Source organism: Nelumbo nucifera, chromosome 5 (assembly GCF_055504915.1).
Source record: "Nelumbo nucifera cultivar China Antique chromosome 5, China Antique-T2T, whole genome shotgun sequence".
In the NCBI taxonomy this organism is placed as follows: Eukaryota; Viridiplantae; Streptophyta; class Magnoliopsida; order Proteales; family Nelumbonaceae; genus Nelumbo; species Nelumbo nucifera.
The window spans coordinates 15348762-15367342 of record NC_142653.1 but is presented as its reverse complement, the minus strand read 5'-3'; the positions used below and the strand labels follow the sequence as shown (position 1 = coordinate 15367342).

General features: G+C 36.3%; 1 protein-coding gene across 6 annotated transcripts in view; it reads left to right on the top strand.

Moving 5' to 3' along the window:
* LOC104604272 (uncharacterized) overlaps positions 1-18581 on the top strand; it is a 43289-nt gene that overhangs the window by 10178 nt on the left and 14530 nt on the right. For all 6 annotated transcript variants that reach the window (XR_002023063.2, XM_019198919.2, XM_010268568.3 and 3 more), the window contains 5 exons: positions 5092-5148; positions 8715-8835; positions 9483-9549; positions 9674-9715; positions 16731-16836. Coding sequence is in view for 5 of the 6 variants with exons in the window: in XM_019198919.2 (XP_019054464.1) it covers positions 5092-5148; positions 8715-8835; positions 9483-9549; positions 9674-9715; positions 16731-16836 (393 nt within the window). In the remaining variant the exon portion in view is untranslated. The remainder of the gene's footprint in view (positions 1-5091; positions 5149-8714; positions 8836-9482; positions 9550-9673; positions 9716-16730; positions 16837-18581) is intronic.

The window sequence follows — 18581 nt, the reverse complement described above, 5'->3', positions numbered from 1 at the left end:
ACAAACATTGCCTTGTGTCTTGTGCTCCTAGGAATCTCTTGTTCTTTAGTTGCACTTCTTGCTTTTAAAACAGTAACCTGGAAGGTATCATCTTGTGATGTTGCTCACCCATGAGAGGTGGGAAAATCAATGCATATGCTCATCTTCCTCTAGTTCCTTAAAAGTGAATGTGCTCATTGTTTAGATGAAGTATAACTTCTTTGTATTACAGTAGAAAAACCAAAACAATTGAAAGGGAGAAAGATGAAGATTCATGCAACTGACCCCTAATAGTTGAGATCAAGGTTTAAAATGTCAGTTTTGATGGAAATGTTGACCAGTGAAAAATAATAAATATGTCAGAAATTCAGAAATTTCTTATACATGTATTGCAAAAATTTTATAACATTGCTAATACTAATCTATGAAAATATTTGTTAATATTTTTTTTTGAAGTTGTAAAAGGACATACTCTTGTAAATAATTGCATCATTTGAAGAGATAAGAATGATGCTTTTAAAATTAATTACATGATTCAAGATGGCATCTTCTGGGATGGGATCTGCTGCCAACAAACGCGCTGACAGCATGGCATCCAGCTGCAGATCAAGAACATCTCCGCATGAATGTATAATACAAGTGTGGGAGGGGTTCCCAATGTGCAGCTGGAAGCTTTGCTGTCAGTATGTTAGCATGCTTTTTGCTGGCCGCAGATTCGGGCTCACATCTTTCTCCACCTAAAATAAATCTAAGTGTTTACATATAAATATGCTTTTTATGCTATTATTATTTTTTTTAACTTTTCATAAAAAGGTTGTTACCTAATATTGGTCCCATCCATGTAGGGTCTTTTTTTTTTTTTTGAAAGATGAAAAAGTATGTATTATTATATGAAATGTGAGGAGAGAGCAAGAAGCCCTCACCTCGATACAAAAGTGTGCTAGTATCAATATGCACAGTACATATACAATCATCTCCTATACAAAAAATTCAAAATAATGGACAACCAATTATCAGAGGGTGAGCTAGCTAGCATTCCAACAAAAAGACTCGAGCACCTTGCCCAACTCTAAAGCAATCTTTCAGTTGCAAAACACACCTGCAATAAATATGAAAAACAGAAGAAAGAGGAAAAAGGAGGAAGAAGTTCAGAAGAAGATTTAGGAAGAAGAGAAGAGGAAGAGAGCTATTCAATCCCCTTTCTTTCTCTCTCAATTTTGTTAAATATGTGCTGAAAACATAAAGTATGTAAAGTTACATGAGTGCCCCTAGTTGTGCAGCTGACTTAAAAAACATAAAAAGAATAAGTATAAAGGCCCATAAAGAAGGTCCACAACAGTAGAAATAACAAACTGAAATAAATCTACTCAAATTAATAAAACTAAGGCCCGTTCAGCCCAATTTCTCTACGCTTCCCCCTCAAGCTGAGCATAGATGTCAATCATGCCCAACTTGCTTACATAATGTTGTAGCTTTGCCTTGGGAACTCCCTTACTCAAAAAGTCTGCTAGTTATTCTTCTAAAGCAATGAAATGAAGACATACTTCCCCTGAGGCCACTTGTGATTAGTTTTGTCATCCTGAACTGAATTATGAGTAATGTTAATAGCATCTTGATTGTCACAGTATAACATTAGGGGCTTATCACAAGTGTTATCCATCTCATTAGGAGAGATCTAAGCCATAACAATTTCGAAACCCCATGGGCCATAGCCCTATACTTTGCTTTAGCTGAAGACTTAACTACCACTAATTGCTTCTTTCTCCTCCAAACAACAATATTTCTAGCTACCATAGCACAATAACCTAATTTGGATCTCCTGTCATCTATATTACCTGCTCAGTTAGCATCTGTGTAGGCGTTTAATTTTTATATGACCATGTTGGCAAAGAGTATGCCATTCCTGGAAATGCCTTTTAGATAACATAGCACCCTTTCTATAGTAACCATATGTGTGTATCTAGGGGCATGCATAGATTGGCTAATTGCACTCACAACATATGAAATGTCTGGACATGTCATACAAGCTAATAACACTCAAGCTTTGAGAACCCCCTATTTGATAATGTTGTTAATTCATTAATCCTAATAAAATATCTTCTTAAAAGGCAATTAAAATTGTAAAATCATTATTTTTTTTTGTGTGAGAATTAAGAATTTAAGACCCTAACATAGACTTGTTTGGGCTTGCCTTGAGGGGCTTGGTACAAAGGTGACTTGTAGAATCGGGAATGCAATATGTTTTACGTCACATTAGCTACTTGAAGTAACACAATTGAGGGAAAAAAAAAAGATTGTGGGTTTTACATGCTTGAAAATATTTTATGTTTTGTTAGTGAAGGGGTATTTTGGTCTTTGTACCTGTTGAGAATGCTGATGTTTACTATTATGTTAGTTCGAGTGCCTCTTACTTAAATAAGGGCACTTCTGTCTTTTCCAATGTATTAATAATATAATAACAGGTTTGGCTGAAACTAGGGTTGACTTTTTCCTAATTTGAACCAGACCTTTTCTCTTCTTCTTCCTCTCTCTCTTCCTTCTTCTTTTCTCTTTTCCTTCTTGCTGTTTACTTTACTTTTCAGCTAACAAACAAAACAAAATTCTAGGGCAGGCCGAACTTCAACATGGTATCAGAGCAACATTAAACAAATTAGACTTGCTAGAATTCTGTTCTCTGCGCATTCGAACTAGGGTTTCTCTTGGATTTCTCAGCCGTTGGTTGGAGATTGGGAAAAGGGCTGAAAAGGAGTGATCGCCTTCTTCCCTTAGAGGTTTCTATGCCTCCGGTGGTGTCGTTGGTGATTGGTTGTTGTGGTTTCTAAGCCCTCCCCTAATTAATGTAGGGTTGGTGCGTGTGGTGTAGTGGTGTTTCATTCCTTCGTGTGGTTGATCTTCAGGCGATGAGGTAAGGAGTTTTTTTTATGCATAATTTCTGTTATGGAACACATGAGACGTGTGGTACAGATCGTATGATGGGTTTTCAGATTGCAGTATGCTAGGGTTTATGCTGGTTTGTGTGTGATTCGAAGGAAAGTAGTGTTTACTTAATGGTGAAACTTCTGGTAGCTGTAGAGTAGGGTTTGTGGTGTTACAAGTACGGCTTTCAACCTTTATTATTGCTGAAATCAATGTGCAGATTTCGGTGAAGTGTCTGTGTGTAGTGTGTAGTGCTCAGGATTCAGTGGTAAGGGAATTCGGCAATGGCAGATAACAGTGATAGTAAACCTAGTGTGATGATATCTACTGATTACGTGAATGTCCAAATGACCTCCATTAAACTGAATAGAGAGAATTATGTCCCTTGGGCTAAGTCTGTAGAGGTTTTTCTGAAGGCGAAGAAGAAGGTAAAGCACATAAGAGAGGAGAAACCCCCCACTAATTCTCAGGAGTGGGGTCTCCTTAGACCCTCCATGCCCAAGCCCAGAATTTGTGGGGTATTTTGTTTCTCCTCTAGTTTTCTCCATTGATTGAACAAAAGCAAATAGAAATCAAAATAGGTTACTACTAATCAAAATGGGAACTTGCTCGATACCAAGTTGCAAAAACACACCTATAATAAATCTGAAAAATAGAAGAAAAAAGAAAAAAGGAGGAAGAAGAGAAGAGAATGGAAGAAACGAGAAGAGGAAGAGAGCTATTTGGTCCTCTCTCTCTATTTCTCAATTTTATTAAATATGTGCTGAAACATAAAGTATGTAAAGTTACATGAGTGCCCCCAGTTGGGTGGCTGACTTAAAAAACATAAAAAGAAGAAGTATTAAGGCCCATAAAGAAGGCCTACTACAGCAGGAATAACAAACAGAAATAAAGCTATTCAAATAAATAAAACTAAGGCTTAGGGGATGGGTGGACTGGTATGAATCTAACTTTTAGTGTATATTGTATAAAAGTATAAAATATTAAAACATCGATAATATTTTATTAAACTGTATATAACTAAAAGTGTTTCATAAAGGAAAACTAGGAGTACCAAATTCCATTTATTTCTAGAGTCTATCTTCTCGATATTCATTATGGATGCCTTTCAGCAACTGTGGTACTTTGGGGAGGCTGAACCCACTCCAGTTTTCTAATAAAACTTAATCAGAGAAGGGAAAAAGATATGATTCTCTCCCTCTTAATAATTATTTCTTTCTTTCATTCATAAAAAAAAAGATATGATTCTCATTGGATCAGAGCCCTATTTTTCAGAGTTTCACTGTTGAGTAGGGAGATCAATGAGTGCCTTTTCCTCAGATGTGTTTATGGAGAAGTAAATACTTCTGCAGACGATGCGGTAAATTGGGATGGTGGCACTAAAATGCCTTAACAGTTGAGATCTCTGTAAGAGCTATCTAGCATGGTTAATACATACTACTTTTGGACAAGGTTGTCTCTTCAATGTTTTGAGGCAAATGACATTGGCAATGTTGTCCATTATTATGTAGTCTTGCTTGGTGTTCCTTCCTCTCTGGAGGCTTCCCTCCTGTTAAAAGGCTTTGCTGACATGAGTTGAAACTGTATAAAGTGGATGCACATTCTTTTTAAGCTCTGATATTTACTCTTCATTGTCTGTTCAATTTTACTTCTATCATATCAACATCTTCTAATTCTTTAGAAATTATTTAATGGCTACCTAATTAAAAAGGACACGAATATGGAGAAAGCCATATCTGTTGTTTAGATCAATAAATAATTTTTTACTCTTATATTCTTGGTGTTTAACCTATCTATTTTTGGCTTGATGATGGTGGATGTGCAGTAAAAAACAAATGTGGCCATAGATTCTGATTGGATCAGAAAGCAAAATGTCAAAGACTTGTTTCTTTTGTTTGTCTTATCTGGATAATCTTATGTTTTGAAAGTAATCCAGAAACTGAATATTGTGCTTGTGTAATATTTTAAATTTTGTTTGATTTTTTTTAATATCTTGTTCATCATCTCTTAGCACTTTCATGTTTTTATTTCATGAAATTAAATGCCTTTAGGGAGATGCTTGATTACTTATTTTGCAGACAATTTTTTCTACTTCCCCCTTAGTTTCCTTTTTAAATCTTTTAAATATAGAACATATTGAAATGATATTATTGTGGTTCATGCCTGTGTGTTAAGGCTTCAATTTCTTAATTTCAGTCACCTGTTGATGGAAAGCCAATGCTCTTGACACCTGAGGAGTCGATACAAATCCAAGTAGGTATATCTTACTTTTTTCCATTTTTGAACTGATAAATTTAAGAGGGTCTAAAACTACATAACTGGCTTTTCTCAGATTTGGTTACATGTTTGACTGATTGTTTTGTACCTGTCCATTTTTCTCTTGACCAATGGCTTTGCTGTACACTAACAAGGGAAGGAGTGGGGAGAAATTTCCTTGAGTTGGGGGAATCAGACCCAGGTTTTCGTCCAGGAGACTAGTTGTAATTTTATTTTCTTATTAAGAGTCAGCTTATGCTGTTGAGGTTCCCATTCGTTTTCATAAAATGCTTTTGATTGTGAGCCACTGATCCATAAAAAAAAATGGATAACAGAAAAAAATAAACTGATGCATGACATAAGCAAGTGAATGGAGTGATGATGTTCATTATGGGAAAAAGAATGGTTGCAGCTAGGGACTATTTTCTGAACTGTCAACCTTAGCCAAATCATCTTCAACAAGGGAACCTACCTCTTTTGCTGATCTATGTGATATTTGAGCTGAATGGCAAAGTCAACTCTTCCATTCAGAAATGGGATAGTCTCTGACATCCTCTCTTTGAATGGGGTGCCTCCTTGGTAACATAACTTGAATTGATTTTTACCTTTAACTTTGTAAAATGAAGGCCCCTACATATTCTTGTCCAAGCAAAATGGTAGCGTAGAATTTTTTGGATTGACTAATACCATCTAGCCTGAAAAAGAATTAGATGATGAACCTGCAGCTGCTTCTGAAAAAAAATACTAATCTTGAAAGGATCGAGATTTCTCAACAAACTGAATCAAAACTTGACTTCCTCCTCCCCTTGTTTTGATAGGCAAGTAATATTGTTAGTATAAAAAAGTTGTTGCTGTTATTGATAATAAAAAAAGTATAAAAAAGATGTATTTTTGCGAAAAGAAGGATACCTTTATCCATAATAAGGATCCCTAAATGTGAGGATATACATTCAATACAAAAAATAAATGAACCCTGCATCATGTCTTGATCTCTTAGGCAATTCCCTAAACTGCTTTTGGATTAAACCCAATAAAAGAAGAAAAAGAGAAAAGAAGCAAAGGAAGAAGGTTGGGAAAAGAAAGAGAAAAGAAAGAGAAGAAAAGAGGGGAGACAAGCAAGGAGAAACTGAACCAACTCTCCTCACTGTCGACCCAGCTTGTATTAACATTTTACTGGTTGCTGAAATGACAACAATACCCCTAGATAAGCTACAATAGATATAAGAGAGAAAAATAACAAGGAAAAGACAAGAATGTGTCAACTAACTATAACAATTCTAACACTCCCCCTCAATCTGGAGTATATATATCATAAAGTTCTAACTTGTTACAAATATAATCCATCCTTGAGCAACCCAAACTTTTAGTAAAAATATCAGCTACTTGGTCTTCAGATATTAGATAGGGAGTAACAATTTCTCCACCTGTTACTTTCTCTCTCACAAAATGGCAATCAACTTCAATGTGCTTAGTCCTTTCATGAAACACTGGATTGGAGGCAATGTGTTGCGGCTTGGTTGTCACAAAACAATTTAATGGGTTGACTATTGTGATATTCATCTCGTATTCTCGTGAAGATGCTTCAACTAAACTAGTTCACAGGTAGCATGGGCCATTACCCTGTATTTAGCTTCAGGACTACTCCTAGCAACCACACTCTGCTTTTTGTTCTTCCAAGAGACAATATTCCACACAAGAAGGTACAATAACCTGTTGTAGACTTCCTGTCCATTGGAGACCTTGCCCAATCTGCATCTGACATTCTTTTCCTAGTCTTGGTCAAAATCAAATATTCTCATGCCCTTGGGTTCTTTCAAGTTTCAAACTAAAAGCTTTATCTATAACATATAAGCTGGTATCTCACATAGCAATGAGGATTCCTGGAATATTCTTTTACTTGGCTCTTTCAACCAGAATACTATAGTATATTGCTCTATGAGCTTCGCTCTTTCACCTCAAAAGGGACCACAGGCCATCTTTGTAGTAACTCATATGGATGTGGTGTATCTGGAGCCTTCCCTCGTAGAAATAAATAGAATAGAGAAAAAAGTTTATTTGGTTATATGACAACTGATAAAATCCTTGTTTCCTGCATTTAACTTATTTACTCACCAATATGAGTTATTTTCTCTTCAGTTTATCTAGCGCAAGTATCACCCTGTTAATGTTTCCACTTGTTGAGTGATGGAGAAGCCATGCTTTTCATATATCTTCATGCAACACTTTGTGTCCTCTATGAAGCTTCATAAAATGATCTACTGCAAACAAATGTTTGTCTTCGCTCCTGGTTCCACATGTATTTCCTCTAAGATCTTCAATAAAAGCATTAAAACATTATTTCTTGATCTCTCCTTGCAATGGTTGGTATCTAAAGGTGCATTTGGAAAGACTTATTTCTAACTCCAAAGAATTTATAAACTATTTTCTTCTAAGAGAGGTTCAACTTATAAAGCATTAGACACCTGTCATAATCTGCTTGGTTCACATCAACTGTTGTCGCAAAGCCCGGTCCTTTCCCCATTATCTGCCTTGAAGTAGGAACTGGGGATAAAATCATCATATGTTCTCATAATTCATTTCCACACAAAACCCGGTAATTATGAGTAGCACATGAATCTCATCCCAAGTTGCGAGTGCCATATGATGACCATGTCCCTGGAACACCTTCTTCCCTAAACCACCATAACCACTTTTCTAGAAGACCTTTGTTCTTCAGTCGTAAGTTTCAAATTGTGTCTGCTTAGAAATGTAATTGACAGAATACCCGGTGCCACTTGGCCAAATGTGTTTTTCTTCTTTCTTACCTTCCCATAAGAAATCCTTTTGAATTTTTCTCCATCTTCTTAGCCACTGATGTTCAAATCCAATAAAGTGATATGTAATAGATGCACATAATGGAATGCATATTTCGATGAGAGTGATCCATTGTTGATGGATGTAATTGCTTCCTCTGAGTTTGTGGCCCCACTGTCACAGATTCCATCTACAAGAAGAAGATATGTTTTGTTCTTTTTTTTTTGATTAGTGTAGAAAATACATTTTTAAGTAACCTACTTACTTTTTTTCTTCAACTGCTTTGCTGGAATTTCTCTCTTTTGTTTGGCCTGAGTTTCCTCAGGTCCTACCAAAATAAACAAGTATCTTTCAGATCTGTATTTGAAGAACTGTCACAGATTCCATCTACAAAAAGAAAATATATTTTCTTCTTCTTTTTTTTGATTAGTGAAGAAAATACATTTTTAAGTAACCTACTTATCTTTTTTTCTTTAATTGCTTTGTTGGCATTTCTCTCTTTTGTTTGGCCTGAGTTTCCTCAGGTCCTACCAAAATAAACAAGTATCTTTCAGATCTGTATTTGAAGAACTGTCATCATCAAAAGTTTAATATTCAAATTAGAGTGGCATGCCTTCTAAAGGTTTAATATTCAAATCAATGTGGTGTGCCTGCTATCATAAAAAGTCATGATTGATTTTGTTTTTTGCCCCTTAGCAATTTGCAGTCTTGGAAATTGCTACCTTTTATAAATTTCATGCATTTATTTGATCTCCCTACAACTTTTGCAGAATAGAATTGGAGCAGATATTATCATGGCCCTTGATGATGTTGTGAAAACCACCATTACTGGGCCACGGATTGAGGAGGCTATGTATCGCACTCTTCGTTGGATAGATAGATGTATAGCTGGTAATTATACAACATCAAAGATTATCACATATATATTTTTTAATTTATAGAGTTATAGTTGTTATTAAGATTAACTAGTTGGGACAAGGCTTAGATGATGATGATGATGATTAGGATTAACACTACAAGTTCTTGTTTTCAGTTTTATTTCTGTTTGACAACTATGCATTTATTGGCTGGAGTGTTTACAAATTTTAGCACTTGGAATCTTCTGTGGTAATGTGAGAAAGATAATAGGGAAGTTAACTAAGAACAATATTTCCTCATATAAATGATGGACTGATAGTATAATCTAGAAAAAGAAGAGCAGCATAATTAAAAAAAAACATGAGTTAAGTGGCACATGAAAGAGAAAAGAGAAAAATAAATGAGTATAAACAGATGAGAGGCAGGTATTAACCTAATGTTGTAAAATATTTTGATTTAACCTTTTGGTCTTACAGAGAAACCAATAAAGTATCAGTGTTATATAGTATAGATGATGTTTTTAAAACATCCCACTAAAATATTTATAGCAGTGGGCATAAAGATGGCTTCCCAAGGTCAAGTTTCCTAGATTCAATTGTCATTTATACATTGCTTATTTTTCCTAAACCCTATGTTACTAATAATTATTTATTTCTTTCTTTGATTCCCATGAAGGACAGCTCACAAGAGACCAAGTGAACAAAACTTGTTTGGGATTGTACAAGGGGGATTAGATCCTGTTCTCAGGTGATTGGGCACTTAATTTTTAAACACCTGTTCTTAGAAACAAAATTGTCTATCTCTATTGCACAAGTAAAAATTATGCTGGAGTATTGATTATATTTCTTTATCGTAACTTTTGTTTTTCCAGAGATAAATGTGTTAGAGGCTTGGTCCATCGTAATTTACCAGGGTATGTTAAATACTACTCTTACCCGTTGCTTGTAAAAGTGCACGCTTGTCAGCATATATAGAAACTTTGTTTAAGGAACTTTTTAAGCAATCAAAATGATAGCTATGTATGTTAAAATCTGATAATATCTTTGTTGTTTATAAATCTCTGGTGCTCTATATTATTGTGGGTAAGTGTTTTCCCCATATGGAGGATGCACTCATAACATTCGCGATGTCTACATATTCCTTATTAATGAATTTTTATGTTTTTTCAAGCTTCCATTATAATTGGCAGATTTGTTGGGGATTGTAAGCCTTTGTTTTTGAGTCTTTGTTAGGGACCATCTATTCTAGGTTCAATTGCAATCCATTTTTGTTGTTTTTGGGGGAGCTTTCACCTCACAGCTCCTCCTGTTACTTCATAACATTTCTGGCTTTTCCTTAATGAAATTTGCTTTTATCTATCAAAAAAGTAATGTGAAGACTATTCATCTTTTTACCCCTCCCTAGGAGTGCAGTTGAATTGAGCCGAGCTGAACTTCGGCATGTCTTGGCTCAGTTCAACTAAAATACCCCTATATTCAAGTTCAAGTTCAATTCTACATCTATTCTTCAGTTTGAGTTCAGTTCAACTAAATATTCAATAAGTTCGAGTTTGGCTTGAAAGCTTGATAAACTAACTAATATATAGTATATTTTTATATCATATACATAATACAGAGTCTATGAACAATTGTTATGCTGATGAATTTGATAGAGGATGAAGCTTGCTATTTTACTTTTGCAAAGCCTTTGGTTGAATTCATCCATCATAGAGGAATCTCCTTTAGAACCTTATAGAAATTCAATTAACATAGTCTCCCTCTTTAATTAATCCTTATATTGGGTTCTATTTGAGCTGTTTGCTCTAGTTAGACCTCCAAGCTAAGAGAGGTTTAAATTGTATCTTCCTAGCTGTTGATCCATCTTATATATATCTTCTTAACTAAAGAGAAAATTACAGTTATACCCTGTTTAAGTAATAAGTACCACTTACAAGAAAGACTAAGAAGCTTAATGCTGAGATGTAAAAGACTATTCTACTCTTACTAAATATACTTTAATACTCCCTATCAATTTGGGGCATAAACTAGCTCAACACTTCCATAGCGAAGGATATATCAAGACAGGTAATAGGAGTCTCAACTGGTTTGGCTCCCAACAATCCTGTTTCATCCAATAAATCTAAAATATGTTTGCAATGTAATAAGTAATTCCCCACTTTGATCTAACTACTTAAATTCCCGGGAAATACTTTAATGGGCCAAGGTCTTTGGTTTGAAAATGTTGTTGCAAGAACTGCTACAATTCACTAATTCCCTGCATATTACTACCTGTGAGAACAATATCATCAACATAAACTACTAAAATAATTTTCCTAGGAGTATTTCTGCTGAATACTGAGTGATCAACGCTACATTGTTTTAAACCAAATTCTTGCACCACAATACTGAATTGGCTAAACCATGCCCTTGGTGATTATTTCAGTCCATAAATTGCCTTATGTAGCATGCACACTTTCCTTGTCTCCCTCCGAGCAACATACCCAGGAGGTTGCTCCATGTAGGGGTGTAAACACATTGAATTCGAATTGAATTAGGCAATACCTGAATGCGAATCCAATTAGAAAATTTGATATTCGAATTCGATTTGATATCTGATGGATATTGAAAATCAAAGTTCGAATTCAAATTCAATTAAATATTCAAATATTTGATTCGATCTGAATTTGACCGATTAATTAATTTAGGTAATTAAATATATAAAATAAATGTTTAATTTTTATAAAATATATAAATATATAAATTATTTACATAATTTAAATATATATAAAAATATTGATAAAAATATTCTATATAAAATTATATAGAATATTTAAGTATTATATATAAGAATTAAATAATTGATCGAATAGAATCAGATCATATCCAAATTCAATTCGATTACTTAAACAGTATGAATAGAATATCTGAATCCGACCGATTATGATATTCAAATTATTAAAAATTGATTCGGTTATGTCAAATCTCGAATTCTAAATCTGATTTTCAAATACTGTTGACACCCCTAGCTCTATGTACACTTCCTCTCTTTGTTGAAGATTCCAGTAAGGGTGGCTGAAAAACTTGAGAAATTTCAGAGAGACTTCTTGTGGGAAGGAGTAGGGGGAGCAAAGGAATTGCATATGGTGAATTGGGGCAAGGTTTGCAAATCAAAAGGAGAGGGCGGTCTGGGAATTAGAAGAATTAGAATTTTCAACAGGGCTCTCTTGGGTAAGTGGCTGTGGAGGTTTGGGCTGGACAGGGAGAGGGAGTCTCTATGGAGGACTGCAGGGTTTTTGTTGGAAAATATTGGTTGGTGAGGTTTGGGTGGGAATTGAAGGAGCTATGGAGCTGTTGTGGGGTGAGTGTTTGGAAAGGGATAATGTAGTTTAACCAAGACTTCAAATCTCTAGTAAGTTTCAAGGTGGGTGATGGATCAAGTACAAGGTTTTGGGAGGACGAGTGATGTGAAGTAGGGAAGCTCTCTGAGGTGTGCCCACAGCTATACTGGCCATCTGATCATCAAGTCAAGATTTACCAATGTTTTGAGCTGAGGGGGTGATCAGGTTATTTGGTGTCCTTAATTTAGATGACCTCTGTTGGATGGGAATTGGAAGAGTGCATTCAGTTGCTGGAAAAGTTACAGCAGGCATCAGTTTCAGCATCCTTGAGGGATGGATTATGGTTGAAAGAGTGCAGAAATGGCAGGCTACTGTGAAATCCTTCTATCTGGCTTTGGTGAAAGATCAAATGGTTTCAGATCAAGTGGTTGGGGTCTGGGGGAACCCAGTTCCTCCTAGGGTGGAAGCCTTTGCCTGGTTGGTTCCCTTGGATAACTTAATAACTACCGATCACTTAATGAGTAGGCTTTCAGCTAGGCCAATTACTGTGTTATGTGCAGCTCTGATGAAGAGACAGTCTTCCATCTGTTCTACACCTGCAGGGTTGCAATATTTATTTGGAAATTCTATTCTTCACTGTTTGGAGTCGATGTACTTCGGCCAAGATCAACTGCTGAAATCTTCTCAGCCTGGCCAAGAATTAGAGGCAATAGGAGAGCAAAGATAATATGGAGCTGTATCTCTTTTGCTTTCTGTTGGGCCCTCTGGAGTGAAAGAAATAGAAGGCTATTCAAAGACAAGTCTAAGAACATTGAATCATTGGTGGCTGTGGTTGGGAAGCTAGTGGCCGGTTGGGCTTGGGTGCTCCCAAATTTTGCCCAAGTTAGTAAAGCAGATTTGGGGGAATTTTTTTTTTTTGGAATATACTTGAAATTCAGATGTAATTCCTCTCAGATGTCATTGCCCAACTTGTCACCTCTTGGATTGTACTTTTTTCTTATTTTTTATTGAAATTTCTCTTTTTACTCTTAAAAAAAAAACTACTCTCTTATTCTTTTATTTTGATTAACGAAGTTACTTGATCTGTTTCTGGAAAAAAGATGCTAATTTTAGGTATTCTTAAATAAATCTATTGCATAGCAGGTGTTTCTGGTGATAATGGAATCATTTCTATATTATTTGTGCTATTCCCCTTCAGGGGATTTTATAGATGTGGAAGTTCCAATCTTCACTAATCCAATTTTTAGTATCAGTAGTTACAATATTTAATGCTGATTGGTTTTTGTCCCTGAAACCCTATTTTGCAATATTATACGGTCTTAGTATGTGTCCCAGTTCCGTTCTTTGGGTTCTTGAATTGTAAAGATTCAAAGTCTGATTACCCGTCAATCAATCTTTTCTCTACATGGCCTTATTAGCAGTTCAAATAAAAATAAAGTTCACCACTCAGTGCTGTTCCTGGCAGTTCAGGATCTTGGGAGGGGTGGACTTGATACAAACCTAATCTCTGGTATTATAGTACTGCTGTGCTGTCAGACTTAAAACCATTTTTTCATGGTTGTCAGCCTGAGAGTTTATCGTCACACCAGTTAATGGTCCTTCAGTAGTTCTAATGATACCAAGAATTATTAGATGGCTGCATGTTGCTTCTACTCTGGTATGATGACGATGATGATATGAGAGTTTCTTCAGAATGCTGATTCCCAGTCCTCATGGAGTGCTCAACTAATCTCATCGGGTCTAAGTTATTTAGTTTTTATTCTTTTGGAGTGCATCTTTACACACTTTCTATGGTCAAACTTCATTATTCTACCATTAGTCCATGAATGTTAATATCAACAGATTCATTCCTAACTAAAAATAACTGCAAACCCAAAATAATCGTGCTAATTACTTGGGATATTCTGTACTCAATATTTCTACCCAACTAGTAGTCAAAGCTGGTTGGAGATTTTACCATTGAACTAACTCCATATTTCCCAGGCATTTACAAAGGTTTCTATTTTACAAATGCCAGGATTTCCACTTGCTACTGGTGAAAGGACTGGATTTTTTAATATGTATAAAACGTTGCATATATATTAGGGTTATGAAAGGCGTTCTGTTTTGAGATACCACAAAGAGATCCCTTTTTTTTTTTTTGATAAATGACACAAAGAGATCCATTTTGATTAACTACTCTTTATCTATTACATGCAAATATCCATTTTAGGCGTCATATCTTTTAATATAGTAGTTATTTAGTTTAGTTGTTTTTTTTTACAAATGTTGCATATAGTCATCTCTATTGTAAATGCGGAGGCCTCCAGATGGCTTGGTAAATGTGGAGGTCTGGCATATATCTTGTAATCAGATACCCATCTCTGTAGAAAATCTTGAGATTAAGCTCGTGGGTCTCCGCTTTAATCTTTGGAACGCGGAAACCATTGAAAGATTGATACAGATTCTGGATGGAGCATTGATTGCTTATAATTTTCAAGATCTGCACGCCGCGAGTCTTAGAATTGCAGGATTGAAGCCTGAAGACATTCTTAGATGCATTAGTCTGCTCGCTGATGGTCTCTGGTTGAAGGTCTGGGTTTTGTTGGAAGCCAAAATGTCTCTATCGGCGAAATGCTCCAAGGTAGAAGACGATGACTTGCTAGAAGGATGGGTTACACATGGAGGGGAGAGGACAGACAACGGTTCAAACTTCAAAGACTATTGACCGAAGTTCAAAGTAGCGATTGCACGCGGGCTTGTTGGGAAAGAAAGACCTAATGAAGACTGCAGTTCGAATTTAATTGAGTTCGGCGCAATGTCTTATGCTGAGGCTAACGGGGGCGGTGCCACGTCACCAAAAGTTTTGGGACCACATAGTTTTAAGTATTCTGAAAGGTGGCCGGAACCGATTCGAGCTAAAAAAACGGGACCGAATGCAAGGCCTGGCCGGTTCAGCAACAGTAGGTCATGTGATTATTTTAGTAGTCACGTGACTCGGAAGGGCCTACGAGGGGCTCGATACGATAGGGGACGAGTTGCCTCGTCTATTATTTGAGTAGTCACGTGATCAGTCTGAAGCTTGCGTCTCGGCCAAATGCAATTCCAGACGAAGATGAGGATCATAATAGTGGTGAAATAGTAAAGGGTAAGAAGAAAAATTAGAGGAAGATAAGAGATTACAAGAGAAAGTCCTTATATATTCAAAACCCTTAAGAGAAGTGGGTCGATGGTGAGAAGTGCTCCGAATGAGAGCAGAAACTGTAAGGGAGAAACGTGGATCTGGGTGACCACCAAGTATGACAAGAGCGACAAGTAGAGTCTCATTGGTGAAATAGGCATGAATCATGCAAGCACCCCAACTAATTTAGCGAATAAAGAGCCTGATAGTTATACCCTGGGCAGTAGAGGTGCCAAGGTTTTTTGCAACTCTGCTGCGTCTGAAGTTTCATATAGGAGCAGGCAGGACTTTGGAAAGCTTGCTGTTTTGACGTCGGGAGTGGATCTCCATGCAGGTTTACAGAGGCTGGAAGGGGGGGGGGGAAGGAGAGGACGTGTCTCTGTAGGTGACACACATGAGAGAGATTATGAGAATAAGGGGAAAGGGGAAACAAGTGACGGAGAAGGCGTGGGGAGTCTGGAGGGGAGCTGCGATGAGGATGGTTTTAAATCCGAGGAGGTGATGACAGGTAGATTGGGTGATGATCTGGGAAGTAGGAGCAAGCTTGATGAAAAGGAATAGAACCATATAAGCGAGGCGATAAACAAGAAATCTCAATAGCTTGAAAAATCTTAACGCAGTGCATGTGACGAAGATATTCTCCAGGCTAAAACTTGGTTTGGCAGGGGCAGGCCCCGTGAAAAACTACAAATGGGTTTATAGGAGGAAAAGATTAAGAGGAAGTAGGTCATCTGGCAATGAAAACAGAGGGACAATGACACAATGCCAGCCTGTGTCCTCTCATTCAGGAAAGGAGCAATAAAAGGACAAAGTGAGTGTTGATGGCTCTGCTTCTGGCGAGAGCGAGACAATGCAAAACAACATTGGCGTTGATAACAAGACAGGGTGTGGGACTCTTCAAAACCTGGTGAGTAGAGAGGTCACGATTGGAAAGAGACGGGGTTTATTTTTCTGGGGTGGTGAGGAGTTTGCTAGAAGGGCCTTTGAGGAGTTTGAAAGAAGGAAAAGGGAAGAGAAGACGAACAAAGAAACTCATTGGGAAGGCGACAGGTGTTGGGACAACGATGTCTCAAGCTGGGAGGATGAGTTTGCGGTGGAAGATTGAGGCTTTGGTTGTGGAGCAAGGAGGGTTTAAGTTTCTGTTTAGGGGTGGGTTTCGTTGCTTTTGCTCTTATGGGGATTTCTTGGCTTGTGCTTTAGATTGTTTTGAGAAAAAGCTTTAAGTTTCGCCAGTTTTGGTTTTATGGGTTTTAGTATGGGGCTTTTAAGATCTTTGTATGGTTCTTTGGGTTTGTTTCCTCTTCAGGTGATGTCTAATCACCTTCCTATTGTATTCTATTTTCTTTTTCTAATGAATTTTTTTTCTTATTCTTCCAAAATAAAATCTGTACCTCTTTGTAATTGTGATTAAATAACCAGGGGGTGATTTAACTTAGTTTACTTCTGTGACAGCTATGCTATTGGTGGTCTTGCAGGCGGTGAAGATAAAGACTCATTTTGGCGTGTCGTTGCTCAGTGCACTGCTGCTTTACCTGAGGATAAACCACGTTATGTTATGGTGGCATAAGTTATCTTAAATATTGTTTTTCTAATTCAAAAACAATTTAATCTTCTTTTAAATATCTTCAAGAATCTCCAAAAATAAAAATAAAATAAAGCTGTAACAATTTAATGAAGAAAGAGTGAGAGGAGAAACGAAAAGAGGGATAAAAATGTAGAAGAGAAGTGAATTGATTTTGGCATGTGTCTTTTCATTCATACATACACACATAACCGATGAACAAAAAAGAAAATAATAATGCAACTGGAAGATAACCATGACTGTCAATAGCCCCCTCATATAGCTTCATTAGAAATAAATAATGCAATCAATTTGATAACAAAACAAAAAAAATGGTCTTAAACATTACAACGACTCCCCCTTAATAAAAAATTGTAGTCTTCCAAGAATTTCGTGTACACATATAAGGCACAATGAACCTTGGTGCTCGAAACACTTGAACAATTCAGTAACATGCGTCACCAAGGATCTTCAACCAAAACAAATAAGCTCACAATCAACGGACCACTCTCCCTGTCCTGTAATTGTCAGATCTAAATGTTCCTCTAGCCTTTAACTGGATATTAAGCTCCTCCCAGTAGCACAACAACAGGATTGTCCTTGTAATCATGCTAGAGAACTCTGTATCAAGCTTTGATGATTATACAACCAAAAGTATAATAAAACTCAACCCCACAAACTAGTTCCAGAAGATGGCTGTAGAAATAGGAGGTGCTCTCTCCAGAGGCTGTGGAAATCTCAAAAATCCAAATTGCCCACTCTAGAACGACCCAAGCAGACTAGAAATACCTATATGCCAGAGTAGATTCCCCCAATATGATGTACAAAATACTCTTTTGGGTTCTTGATTTTTATCTAAGTTTCAAAGACTCCTCTCTTAATCGGAGTGCCAACTCTGTAGCTGTTGCGTTAGCCAAACAGGGGGTGGGGAGAAATCCTTTATTCTGGACACAACTTAAGGGAGATGGGGCATCATGGGGAGAGATAAGAGGTGTTATCTATCACTGTCTTTATTCTGTGCTTTTACTCATTGTACCTTCTATCATTTTCTTTATTAAAAAAACTGTTGTGGTTATTGATAAAAAAATTAACATTCAATTAGTTCTCCAAAGAATCATATAAAACTAAGCAATTCAAGAATGAATAATATTTCCAGCAATTATTAGCCAACAGATTAGGAATTGACTCCCCAAAATACTGTAGGAATAGCTCCAATATAAGTTGACCCTAAAATAGAAGGGAAAAGAGGTGGGTGCTTGCTCCCTACTTCACAAAAACCTCTTTATCACTTTTGACTTCTGTAGAGATATGCAAGTGACCAAACAATGCCAGATTGCTACCTAAAAAACAATCTTCAGTGACAATGATCAAGGTTGAAATAAATCTTTGATTTTTCTTGGAATTTTCAGGCAAAATCTCTAGGATACTTTCTTAGGATAAAAAAATTCTATAAAAAATCCAAAGATTAGGAAATTTAAGAATTAAAATAAATAATTATTTTGTAAAAACAAAATTACCATTATATAGTAATTTATGAATTTATCATTTGTGGTATTTCCCATAATTAATATTTATAGTAAAATTATAACTTACTATTTATAGAAAAAAATCAGATCTAATAACAGAAACTCAAGAGGCAAGGATTTAGAATAGGGAGATGAGACAAACAAGCCTCATAATGGGGAGATCAGACACATGAAAGACTAAGCTAGAACTGAACAAAAACTGACCAAGAACAATGA